The sequence below is a fragment of the Panthera pardus genome, unplaced genomic scaffold, assembly GCF_024362965.1.
Source record: "Panthera pardus isolate Hobbes unplaced genomic scaffold, ASM2436296v1 HiC_scaffold_8, whole genome shotgun sequence".
Lineage (NCBI taxonomy): Eukaryota > Metazoa > Chordata > Mammalia > Carnivora > Felidae > Panthera > Panthera pardus.
In genome coordinates, this window is record NW_026527013.1 from 70,617,359 (window position 1) to 70,630,716 (window position 13,358).

The 13,358-nt window shown below is 40.9% G+C and overlaps 1 protein-coding gene across 1 annotated transcript in view; it reads right to left on the bottom strand.

Moving 5' to 3' along the window:
- HECW1 (HECT, C2 and WW domain containing E3 ubiquitin protein ligase 1) overlaps positions 1-13,358 on the bottom strand; it is a 417,448-nt gene that overhangs the window by 103,425 nt on the left and 300,665 nt on the right. Inside the window, 3 exon segments of the mRNA XM_019451074.2 lie at positions 1,638-2,975; positions 4,530-4,630; positions 6,612-6,754. Coding sequence (XP_019306619.1) covers positions 1,638-2,975; positions 4,530-4,630; positions 6,612-6,754 — 1,582 coding nt within the window.

Here is a 13,358-nt window from a genome sequence, read left to right on the forward strand (position 1 = left end):
GTTTCTCTTTCTTTTCCAGTCTCCTCACACTTCTCCTTAGCCCATGTACCACTTTCTGAAATGTAGAATTGGGCATTGCTAAATACTCAGGATGAATTTTTGTGCTCACTTTGGTTCCTATAAAAATTTACAGGTGTCAGGCATTTGTGTAGGTGCTAAGAATGAAACATAAAGAAAATACAGTTCTGGCCCTTGATGAGCTTACAATCTAGAGACAATACCACCACCTTTGTTTGGAAGCTAATATAAGCAGTAGAACAGAAAAATAGCAGAATCTATATTTTTTTGCTCTTAAAACAACTGAATTATTTCATATTATTTTGTGCCCTTTGAATTATTTCCCCCATGTCACTGTCACTTGACTGGAAAATGGTTCCCAATTCTGGATAAAGAAATGTGAGTTAATTTTACATACGATTCCACAGGCATGACTAAGAAGAAACATCTTGAGTTAAAATACTGAATACATTTTAAACCTGAAGGTGGCAGCTTTTAGGTTAGAATCCCACTTGAAACAAAGCAATTTACGAATTCCTGTTATTTTTCCTTCCATTAGCCAAAATAGCCAAAACAAAACAAAACTAACAAAAAACAACAAAAAACAAAACCGTAATTAATTACGATAGCTTTGTAATGTAGTTTGAAATCAGAGAACATGATGCCTCCAGCTTTGTTCTTCTTTCTCAAGATTGCTTTGGCTATTTGGGGTCTTTCATGGTTCCATATAAATTATAGGGTTGTTTGTTCTATTTTCGTGAAACATGCCATCAGAATTTTGATAGGGATTGCATGGAATCTTGCAATCTTGCAATAATACTGCTTTGGGTAGCATGGACATTTTAACAATATCGATTCATCCAATCCATCAGTATGGAATACCTTTCCATTTATTTGTGTCTTCATCAATTTCTTTCATTACTGTCTTGTAGTTTTTCAAGAGAACAGGGAACAGATTGATGGTTGCCGGGGGGAGTGGGGGTGAGAGAAATGGGTGAACTGTTTTTGTTTTTGGATTGAATAATAGTAAAAAAACAAAACAAAAACAAAACAAAAAAACAAAACCAACAATAACGAGAACTGAGCAGACAGAAATAATGACAAATATATGTAAGCTATACATATCCATATGTACACAGGCTAAGTTAAATTCTAAAGCAGAGGTAAAATCAATGTTCTTTCAATTTATATTAACATTTATTGCTAATCTTCAGTATGTTTTGGGAAGTGAGCAGGTATTTATACATTATCCACTGAATGTTGATGAATATTTTCTGCTTATATCATGAGATACTCCTGTTGGTGCTCTGGTCACTGTCAAGACTAGAAAGGTAACATGTACACTAACCAGTTCTAACGATTAGTTAAAACAGAGATGCACACATACAAGTGCACACTCACATGAGTGTGCTAGTTGTGATTCTTGGTGTCTACCTGAGAGGTGGTGGATGTCTGCTCTTCACAGTCACGAATACTTACATACACATATACGCATGCACACATACATGTACAGGACAGGCGTACATTGCCCCAGCAACCCCACTGGAGACTGATCCTCTCACTTGTTTTTAAACCATGTTGGTGAGACCTGTGTCCCCCTGCTGGTCCTATTCTCACTCTGATCAGGTTTGAGGTCTAACCTTCTCTCCGATTGCTTGGCCCTGCCACGGGGGATTCCAGACCTTCCACGGTTCTTGCCACGCTGGCGGCGGGGGCGGCCAGCTCGTCGTGCCACGGCCCGGCGCCATTTGCCGACTCCGGGTCCAGCTCCGGGCTCTGCACCGAGTCAGGCACAGATTCGAACGCACTGTTCTCCTCCTCCTCATCGTCTTGCGACGAGAAGACGGTGCTCTCAGAGATCTTGGCGCTGTCCACGGAGGAGAAGCGGGTGTGGCTGGCGAACCTGCTGCCGTTGTAACAGGAGGGGCTATAGCAGGAGGCGCTGTAGCAGGAGCTGCTGTAGCAGGACGTGCTGTAGCACGAGGAGCTGTAGCAGGAGGGGCTGCAGCAGGACGTGTCACAGCCCTCGCAGCTGTGGTCCCCGCCCTGCCGGGGACTCGAGTCGCTCTCACTCCCTGTGCTGGGGAGCGTGTCGCCGTCCGGGCCCAGGCCGTTGGTCAGGCCGGAGTGGCCGGGGGTCGCCGTGCCTGGAGTAGCCCCCTCGAGTTCCTCCCCATCCTCTTCGAGGGGAGGCGGCGCGGCAGCTAGCGTGTCCACCTCGCTGAGCCCGTCTTTCTCCGAGGCGTCTTGGAGGGTGGCCTCCTCCTCGGCGCCGTCGTCGCTCGCGGCGCCGCCGCCCTGGGCGGAGGGCATGCTGTGCAGCAGGGTGTGGATGCGGATGTAGTGTGTCCGCGGGGTCTCGGGGTCTCCGCAGGCGGACGCGATCACAGTCTCCAGCTCGGACACCGGCAAGGAGCACGGCCTGCTTTTCCTCTTCACCGAGGCCCGCAGCTGCAGCCTGTCCTCCCCCTGCCCCAGGGCGGACACGTCGCCCTCCTCCTCCTCCGCCTGCTCCTTCTCCTCCTCTCCCCCCGCCCGGCTCTCTGTGGCCGCTTCCTCTGCCTCGGGCTCCCCGGTGCCGCCTGGGCCTTCGCTGTCCTCCAACAGCCCCGGTGGGGGCACCTCCCCACCCAGCTCCAGCCGCTCCGCCAGTTCTTCCGCACTCAGGGCGGGCTCGGCGTCCTCACGCCCCGGGCCCAGAAGCTCCCCAGCCCCGTCAGGTCCCACAGAGCCCGCGCCGTCGTCTCCTGCCTCGTTGGTACCTGCCGCTTCCTCAACCGGCTCGGCCAGCTCCAGGCTCCCGTTCCCGGCAGCGTCCCCAGCGCTGCCCTGGCTCAGCGGCTCGGGCTTGGAGCCCCTGGGGAGCTCCGGTGCCTCGCCGGGAGGCTCCCCGCGGCTGCTGGCCAACAGGCTGTTCATGGGGCTGTCCTGAATGTCCGCGGACTCAGGCTCGGCGCTCAGGGACATCTCCTCATCATCTGCGGGCGAGAAGAAAATGTCATTTCTTCCAGAAGAGCTCATTGTGGGGTTAGTGTATTAGTGTACTCTGCCGGCCATGTAAGCCATCCTAAGGGATTTCTGCGTGAGGATATTGGATGTAGGGTGGATGAAGGTTTCTCATAGGCCAAAGCTCTGCTAAAAAAATCTGTAAGGACTTCTTCTGTTAATGACAATTTGCTGTCATGATATATTTCAGAATTCTGTTTCAAGGGAATTCATAGTTTTGGTTAAAATATCCAAAGCCTAGAACTACCCAGTTCCCGGCACATAGCGGGTGCTCAACAATGTTGGCTTGGCGGAAGACTGCGGAGAAGCCGTGGGGGGGGGGGGGGGGGGTTGTTATAGGGTCTCGCGCATGGCAGTAAGGTTAATACTTGCTCAGAGTGTTTCCTCTGGCTGGGTCCACCAGGTGGCAGAATGGGGAAGCTGGGTTTTTAGCAACTACAGAGAAGAAAATGGCTAGTTGATGGGAGCAACCACAGTCCTTCGGTAGCTCAGACCCGGAGGCCACCAACATTTGGAGGTTATTGCAATGGAAAATAAACACGTCTCCACATCAAGCAACCATTTAAGGAGCAGCAATCACTGTTTAGTTCTCCTTCCTCCCAGGTGCTTTCTCTATTGGATCCCCAGCCCAGTGTGAACTTCCCATTTCAAAAGCACTAGTGCAATTGACTCATTCAAGAGGAATGATCTCTCTTGGTGAGCCATAGGCCCTCTTTTTTGCTACAGTGAGGGAAGAGTCAATTTTATTCTCAGGATGAAGAAAAGGCTGAGTGAAAGGACCAAACAGTCAGCATGTTTTCTTCCAATCTGCATTATATATTGGGCATAGACAAGTACAACAGGACTTTAATGAGTGGGCAGTGATAAACTCCAGACCCTGAGTTTTCAAAGCCTCATTAGCTTTAACGGCAACTCGTAAATGTGGCCCAGAAGGACTGGCTAATTCTCAGCATGATCTACACTTAGTATGGGAGTTCAGGGGAAGAGTTAAAGTGGAATTAGGAGGCATCTCATCATTCTTATTTGGAAATGTGTTTTGGCTTGAAAAACTGGACACTGGATGATTCTGAAATTTTCTGTCCAACTTATGTTTTTCATTGTGATAAATCCATTGGATAATGATAGTTTTTCAATAATATGACATGTATCACATTCATTCATTTTCTCATCCATTCATTCATTCATGTATGTAATGATTAAGTATCTATTGAGCACCTCCTATGTGGGTGCTGGAAGTAAAATGATAAATCAGACATGGCTCCATACCCACGTTGGCCTCATTGTCAATTCCCACTCCACTGTCTAACCCTCTACCTTTGGGTCACCAGAATGAAGAGGAGCCTCTCAATCAAGGGGACAGCAATCTGGTTTCCAGAACAGATCACTGGCTTCTGGGCCTCAAATGGAGAAGAGAGAGAACCACAAAACCTAGGACATGTCTGGAGAGAACCACGGTTATTGTATTTTAGAGAAAGGAACACACTGACCCTCTGCTAGGACAAGACATGAATTCATGCCAAAAATACCTGGGTGGATGGAAGAAGTGATCTCAAATCGGAATTGCAGCTGTCCACTCACATGATCTGTTGGAAGCCTGCGGCCAAGTGTATAGCTGACCACCCTATCCCTAGAAGGAAATAAGCACCATTACAGATCTGGTCAATACCTCTCCTTAAAGATTCTACAGCATGGTTTCTATGCCAGTGGGTGAAGTAGGCAAGCCCAGGGAGGCCCTGCTAATAGGAGGTGATGATCCACTCAGGTACATAGGAAATGGTCTTAAGGTAAAGATGGGAAATTACATCTGCTCAACAACAATGTAAAACTTCAAGGAAATCCCTCTCGGATATTGTAAAGCAGAAGTCAGCAAACTACAGCCCAGGGGCCAAATTTGGCCCACCATCTATTTTTATAAAGCCATGAGTTTTTTACATTTTAAAATGGTTGGGAAAAAAAGCAAAAGAAGAATATTTTGTGACACATGAAAATTGTATGAAATTCCAATTTCAGTTCCCCAAATAAAAGCTTTATTGGAATGTAGCCATGCTTATTAGTTTACTTATCATCTGGGGCTGCTTTCATGCTACAATGGCAGAGTTGAGTAGTCAGAGACTATATGGTCTACAAAACCTAAAATATTTACTACCTGGCCCTTAACGGAAAGTTACCTGCCAACCTGTGTTCTAAGCCAAAAGAAGCCCCCCAAAAGACAACAATAACAACAAAAAAGATGGGTATCTTTGCTTGCTTTTCCTGTGCAGTCTGATATTTCCCAAATATGCCCTTAATAATGGACATCGCCAGCAACAGATACATATCTTGCGGTACATATATGTAATGTCTAACAAAATATGCCATCATGGTTACTGGAGTATCCTCCTCCATGTGAGGAGCTGTGGAGTGCTTCAGAAGGTGGCCTGCTGCAGGATGGACCAAAGCAAGACTTGTAGGCTGGTGTCCAACTACACCAACATCACGGCCCCATATATAGACCTTGAAACTCCACCCTGGTCTGTTTATAGGACTTCAGGGCAAGCAGAGAGCCATTGAAGGGCTGGGGTGTTACAGGCAAAGGAATTGAGGGAGCCTTTTGAGTTTCCTTTATTTTAAAAATCATGTAATATTCTATTTAAAAAAAAAATGAACAGTTTAGAGCAGTTTAGTCTCTATGTACCAGGGACTGCTTTGCCTTCTTTATGTACATTTGTTTGCTTGTTTAATCCTGTGAGGATTTCCATAAATGGAAAGTGCAAACCCTGTGTTTGACACATGGTTATAGCTCCATAAATGTCTCTACCTTTCGCTTGAGAGTTAATGGCATGTCTATATGCATACAGCTGTACATGTGGTTCTAATTAAGTGTCTCCATGATAATCATTAGTGATTCCAAAGTCCTGAAAATCCAAAAAGCTTTAATTGAAGACACTTGGAAATTCTGTAAATTCTCCTCATTCCTTTGATATCCTTCTAAGGATTACATTGTATAGCATAGCATACATTTATGGCCAGAGAGCCATACCCAGTGTTTTCAAATAGAGTAGCTGTTAACTAAGGAAACACATATTATATATAAATATTTTACCTGTTAGAGTTCACTTTAATGAGAATCATGAGTGGAGATGAATACAGAAACATTCTTATATACAACTGAATTCTGCGAGTAACATAATTGCAGTTGCCCATGACAATTCATGCTTTTAAAATTTCATACATACTATCTAGCATTTTCTAAGTCTCTCTACTCTAGTAACCTAGCATTTGATCTTGTAATACAAACATCTCAAATGATTAAATCCCACAAGCAGAAATAATATTCTTCATGGTAAAACAAATTTTTAATTTCTACCTGTCTAGAAAAATGCCTCATTAAGGGCTTCTTTCAATATTGTCTTAGGATTTTCTGCTCTCTTGTGTAAGTAACCAGTGGTACAGAAAAGGGGAAAGGTAAGGGTTTGTTTAATTGAATGTTGTGGCTCGAGCAACAGAATTAATGGGAGAAGCCAAAGAGATTCAATACCACCATGAGACTATATTATTGCAGCTTGCAGGCCTCCCTTCGTCTGCTCACTGAAGCCTTAGTGATAGTGAGGTCTCAGTCACAGGTTTACCCTATGGCGTGTCTCTCCAGGAGTCTTTGAACGGGCATCGACAGCTTTCCCAAGAAGCGCTTGATGATGGGGCGGCTCTTAGCAAACTTGTCTTTCACCTCAATTTCCAGTACATCAGTGGGCAAGGACACAAAGCTGAATTGCTGCAATGAAATTATATGTCACATCAATTAACTGAGAGGTGCAAGGGCTGGCCAATTCCCAGCCCATCTGCCTTGGATGAAGTCATTATAAAACATCCCAGTGGCAATATATATATCAAGGTCTTAGAAATGCTGTGAGCCCTATTTATTCAGTAAATGAATAACAGTAATATTGAGGTACTTCTTCAATGCTTAAAAATAAGGCTATTCTCTGAGATTCAAATAATAAAAACAACTCACCTTAAGGAGAAAGAGTCCACTTAAGCCTCACTATACTAAAGGTATTAACATATTTAAAGAAAGAACAAGCACAAACTCACCTATTATTAAGGAAATGCACTTTAAACCGGAACAAAATACCCTTTTTTAATGATTATAATGGCAGAGATTTAAAGTATTTGATAGTACCTTGCATTCTTGACAGTGGAAAGAGAACTCTCACACTGTACTGATGTACAATCTCATTCAATTGATTCAACCTTTGGGACAGGAATCGACAATATTTATTGACGTTTAAGCTGCAAATTCCCCGCAACTCAGAATTCTAATTCTGGAATTTTTCCTCTGAATTAATTTGCACAAGTGTGCAAATTATACATTTTATAAGGACGTTCACTGGAGCATTAATAGTAGCAAAAGACTGGAAAGGCCAAAAATGTCTATCAACAGGAAACCAGTTAAATTAAGGATACTAAATCTTTGAAATTGACAACTCTGCTCTCGTTCAAAAGAAACATGTAATATGCACCAACATGAATAGATAATTGAAAAACAAAGTAAAAAAGCAAGATGTTAAGAATATGAAGAGTGGGATTGCATTTGTACTTGGAACTGCAAAGAAAATGCCTGGATGGGTTTACTCCAAACTCAACCCAAGGAGGTAGGCTAGTAGGGAGGACAGAAAGCAGACCTTTTTCATTTGATTCTAAATTGTTCATTTTTAAAGTAGCATGCCTTATGACTTTTAAAATAAAGGCAACAACAATTAAAGAAGATTGTGACTATCAGGAGTTGGCATGGCCAGCAATGAGAGTATAGAAAAGGAATAAACAACCTAACCTTATACCTAAAGGAGCCAGAAAAAGAAGAACAAACAAAACCCAAACCCAGCAGAAGGGAGGAAACAATAAAGACTAGAGCAGAAAGAAATGATATAGATACTAAAAAAAAAAACACAATAGAACAGACCAATGAAACCAGGAGTTATTTTTTTGGAAAAAAACCAATAAAATTGATAAACCTCTAGCTAAACTCATGAGAGAGAGAGAAAGAGAGAGAGAGAGACAGAGACAGAGAGATAGAGAGAGACAGAGAGAACTCAAATAAACAAAATCACAAATGAGAGAGGAGAAATAACACCTAACATCATGTAAACAATTATAAGAGAATATTATGAAAATTTTATGCCAACAAATTGGACAACCTAGAAGAAATGGATAAATTCCTAGAAACATATAACCTACTGGAGCAGGAAGAAACAGAAAATTTAAACAGACCAATTCAAGGAAATTGAATCACTAATCAAAAACTCCCAACAAAGAAAAGTCCAGGACCAGATGGCTTCATAAGGGAATTCTATCAAACATTTAAAGAAGAGTTGATATCAATTATTCTCAAACTATTCTAAAAAATAGAAGAGGAAGGAAAACTTCCAAATTTATTCTATGAGGTCAGCATTACCCTAATACCAAAACCAGATAAAGATACAACAAATAAACAGAAGTACAGGCCAATATTCCTGATGAACATAGAGCAAAAATCCTCAAGAATATACTAGCAAACTGAATTCCACAATACATTAAAAAAATCATTCAGGACAATCAAGTGGGATTTATTCCTGGGATGCAAAGGTGGTTCAATATTCACAAAGCAATCAGCATGATACTTCACATCAATAAGAGAAAGGATAAAAAACCATATGATCATTTCAATAGATGCAGAAAAAACATTTGACAAAGTACATCCATTCATGATACAAGCCCTCAACAGAGTAGGTTTACAGGGAACATACCTCAACGTAATAAAGGCTTTGTATGAAAACCCACAGTGAACATCATACTCAGTGGAGAACAACTGACAGCTTTTCCCCTAAGGTCAGGATCAAGACTAGGATGTCTACTCTTACCACCATTATTTAACATAGTACTGTCAGTTCTAGCCACAGCAATCACACAACAAAAAGAAATAAAAGGCATCCATGTTGGTAAGGAAGAGGTAACATTTTCACTATCTCCAGATAACATGGCATTCTATATAGAAAAACCGAAAGATTCCACCAAAACACTGCTAGAACTGATAAATGAATTCAGTAAAGTCACAGGATACAAAATCAATGTACATAAATCTGTTACATCTCTATACACTAATAATGAAGCAGTAGAAAGAGAAGTTAAGAAAACAATCTCATTTATAATTATAACAAAAATAATAAAATACCTAGGAAAAGACTTAGCCAAAGAGGTGAAAGTCTAAAAACTGTAAAACACTGATGAAAGAAATTGAAGAAGGCACAAAGAAATGGAAAGACATTCCATGCTCATGGGTTAGAAGAACAAATATTGTTAAAATGTCTCTATTACCCAAAGCAAGCTACAGAGTTAATGCAATGTCTATCAAAATACTAGCATTTTTCACAGAACTGGAACAAACAATCCTAAAATTTGTATTGAATCACAAAAGACCTTGAATAGCGAAAGAATCTTAGAAAAGCAAAACTGGAGAAAAACTACCTCCAGACTTCATGTCATACTACAAAGCTTTAATAATCAAAACAACATGGTACTGGCACAAAAATAGACATATAGATCAATGGAGCAGAATAGAAAACCCAGAAATAAACCCACAATTATATGGTCAATTAATCTTGACAAAGGAGGAAAGAATATGCAATGGGAAAAAGATAGTCTCTTCAACAAATGATATTGTGAAAAATGGACAGAAACATGCAAAAGAATCAAACTGGACCATTTTCTTACACCATACACAAAAATAAATTCACAAATGGATAAAAGACCTAAATGTGAGAACTAAAACCACAAAAATCCTAGAATAGAGCATAGGCAGTAATTTCTCTGACATCAGGTATAGCAAAATTTTTCTAGATGTATCTCCTGAGGCAAGGGAAATAAAAGCAAAAATAAACTATTGAGACTACATCAAAATAAAAAGCTGCTGTACAGTAAAGGAAATAGTCAATAAAACTAAAAGGCAGCCTATGGAATGGAAGAAGATATTTGCCAATGACATATCCGATAAAGGGTTAGTATCCAAAATACATAAAGAACTTTTAAAATTCAACACCCCAAAAACAAATTATCCAGTTTAAAAATGGGCAGAAAATATGAGCAGACATTTCTCCAAAGAAGACATCCAGACACATGAAAAGATGCTCAACACTACTCATCATCAGGGAAATGCAAATCAAAACTTAATATCACCTCACACCTATCAGAATTTCTAAAATTAACAACACAAGAAACAACAAATGTTGATGAGGATTTGGAGAAAAAGGAACCCTTGTATACTACTGGTGGGAATGTAAACTGGTGAAGCCACTGTAGAAAACAGCATGGATGTTCCTCAAAAAATTAAAAATAGAACTTCCCTACAATCCAGTAATGGCACTACTGTGTATTTACCCAAAAAATTAAAAAAATACTAATTCAAAAGGATATATGACCCCTATGTTTATTGCTTCATCATTTACAATAGCCAAATTATGGAAGCAGTCCATGTGTCCATTGCTAGATGAATGGATAAAGAAGATGTGGCATATAGATATATATATATATATATATATATATATATATATATATATATATATATTTATTCATTCATGGAATAATGGGATATTATTCAGCCATAAAAATGAATGAAATCCTTGCCATTTACAACAATGTGGATGGAGCTAGAGAAAGTAATGTTACATGAAGTCCTAGAAAGACATATACCATGTGATTTCACTCATATGTGGCATTTAAGAAACAAAACAAATGAGCAAAGGGGAAAAAAGAGAGAGAAAGAGAGAGACAAACCATGAAACAGACTCTGCACTGTAGAGAACAAACTGATGGTTACCAGAAGGGAGGTGGGTGGGGGGATGGGTGAAATAGGTGATGGAGATAAGGAGTGCACTTGTCCTGATGAGTACAGGGTGATCTATGGAATTGTTGAATCACTATCTTGTACACTGGAAACTAATATAACACGGTATATTAATCACACTGGAATTAAAATAAAACTTGATAAGTAAAAACATAAAAATAAAAATAAAGTGTAGGAAAGGAGAGGGAGGTACCTGTTGGCATTGCCCAGCTCAGACTATCTGGGGAAGAGAGTGTTAATGATACTGAACATCACAGTACTCTTAAGCAAGGGCTGTGTAACAGCTGAAATAGATAATTATTTCTTTTTATTGTGATTCATTTCTAATAGGAATCTTTTAACTTTAGTTGATTTCTAATTACAGAGATTAAATTTGTTAAGCGTGCTAATGTTAAAATCTCCTTTGTACGGTGATGATGGGTTACGGTGTGCTGCATTAACAACCAAATTCCGAGTTTCAGTGACTTTTGATGGTAAAGTTTTGTTCCTAGCTCACTCTGCCACGGAGGACTGGCAGAGGCCTCTGCTCTTTAGTTATTCAAGAAGCCAGGCTGATGGAACAGACATCCCCTCAAAAGTTGCCAGCCACAGTGGAGAAAAGAGAACTCTGGAGTGTCTTCCTCCAGCAAACAAGCATTGTCTTGCAAACCCCACTCCTCATCAGGACTAGACTCATGTCTCAGCAGGAGACAATCCTATAGTGTGTCTGGAGGTGGAGAATTATTTGGCAAACAGCACTAATGACTTCCATACCTCCATGCTGTGCTTCTAATTTCCATTATACATTAGTTTAGTTCACTTCTATACAATTCCTAAGAACCAATCATTCCTGATACTAACAGAACAGAATTTATGGACAGGCTAAGCTTGAGGATCAATCTAGGAATAGGTACTCCTTTAAAAAGGCCTATCTAAGCAAGAATCCAGCCCCCCTGTCTCAGGTCCTCAAAATTTCTGTATCTTTGATCCAGTAACTCCATTCTAAAGTGTACGGTAATAAATATCCTTACCTAAATGCTCAACAATAGGTTAGGTACATTGTAGTAAATGCATATGATAGAATAGTTTATAATTTTCTAAAGTACAGTAATTTATAGTAATATTATAACATGTTAAATGAAAGATAAAAAATGCTTGTTTTACAATTCTAAGTGATAAGAGCAGGAAATATTTAATTCATGATCACAAGAATATGAATTATATGAATAAAAAAACTGGAAAGAATTACAATCAATTTTAATAGCAATTGTCTTACCAAGAAGGATTGTTTCCCCCTCTTTATTTTCCACATTTTGTATAATGAGCATGCGTTATTTTCATAATGGAAAATGTAATCACCTTTATTAAAATGAATATTTCTGAGTATAGCAGCCTGCACAGGACACTGAAGTCAGCTTAGCAAAACTCACTCTGAAATTTGGGGGCAATGCCTGTGTTCTCTCCTCCCTCCATATGGACTTCCTTCTCAGCCTCTCCATATATCCATCCCTCCACCCAGGCATCAAGCTCTCCCACTAGGCCTTTACTTCTATGCCATGGTTATCGGAGTCCATGTAAACCCCCAGCTATGTGAGGTTCTTTTAAGAACCAGTGAGCAGGGGTGCCTGGGTGCCTCAGTCGGTTAAGTATTCAACTCTTGATTTCGGCTCAGTTCATGACCTCATGGTTCATGAGTTTGAGCCCCACGTTGGGTTCTGCACTGACAGTGTGGATGGGCTGTTTAGCCTGGCTGGTTCTTCTGACCTGGCCTTTATGTGAAGACCCTGAAGAACCTTTGGAGTGAGATGGACTTGGCTTATATTTCTAGCTCTGCACATCCAACTTCTTGAGTCTCATTCATAATCTCTCTGAAGCTCAGCATCTTTAATTGTAGAATGAATGGGAAAAAAAGACCCACGCCATGTTAGATTAAACTGTATTCTTTTTTTTAATGTTTAGTTTTGAGAGAGAGAGCGAGCGTGAGTAGGGGAGGGACAGAGAGAGAGGGATACAAAGGATGTGAAGCAGGGTCTGCGCTGACAGCAGAGAGCTCGATGTGAGGCTCGAACTCACAAGCCATGAGATCATGACCTGAGCCAAAGTCAGATGCCTAACCAACTGAGCCACCCAGGCACCCCAAACTGTCTTCTTTCCTTCCATTTCTGCTCTATCCAGATTCCACCTGCCACATCCACTACAGATTCTACTTATGATGGAGTTACATCCCAATAAACCCATTGTAAGTTAAAGATACCATAAGTCGAAAATACATTCAGTATATCTAGCCTACTGAACATCAGTAGGTTAGCCTAGCCTGCCTTACACACGTTCAAAACACTTACCTCAGCCTACAGTTGGGCAAAATCATCTAACACAAACCTTTTTTATAATGAAATGTTGAATGCCTCATATAATATTGGATGCTGTACTGAAAGTGAAAACAGAATGGTTGTAAAGTATTCTGGTTGTTGACCTTCACGATCGTGTGGCTGACTGGGAGCATCACTAGATAAGCCAAGCA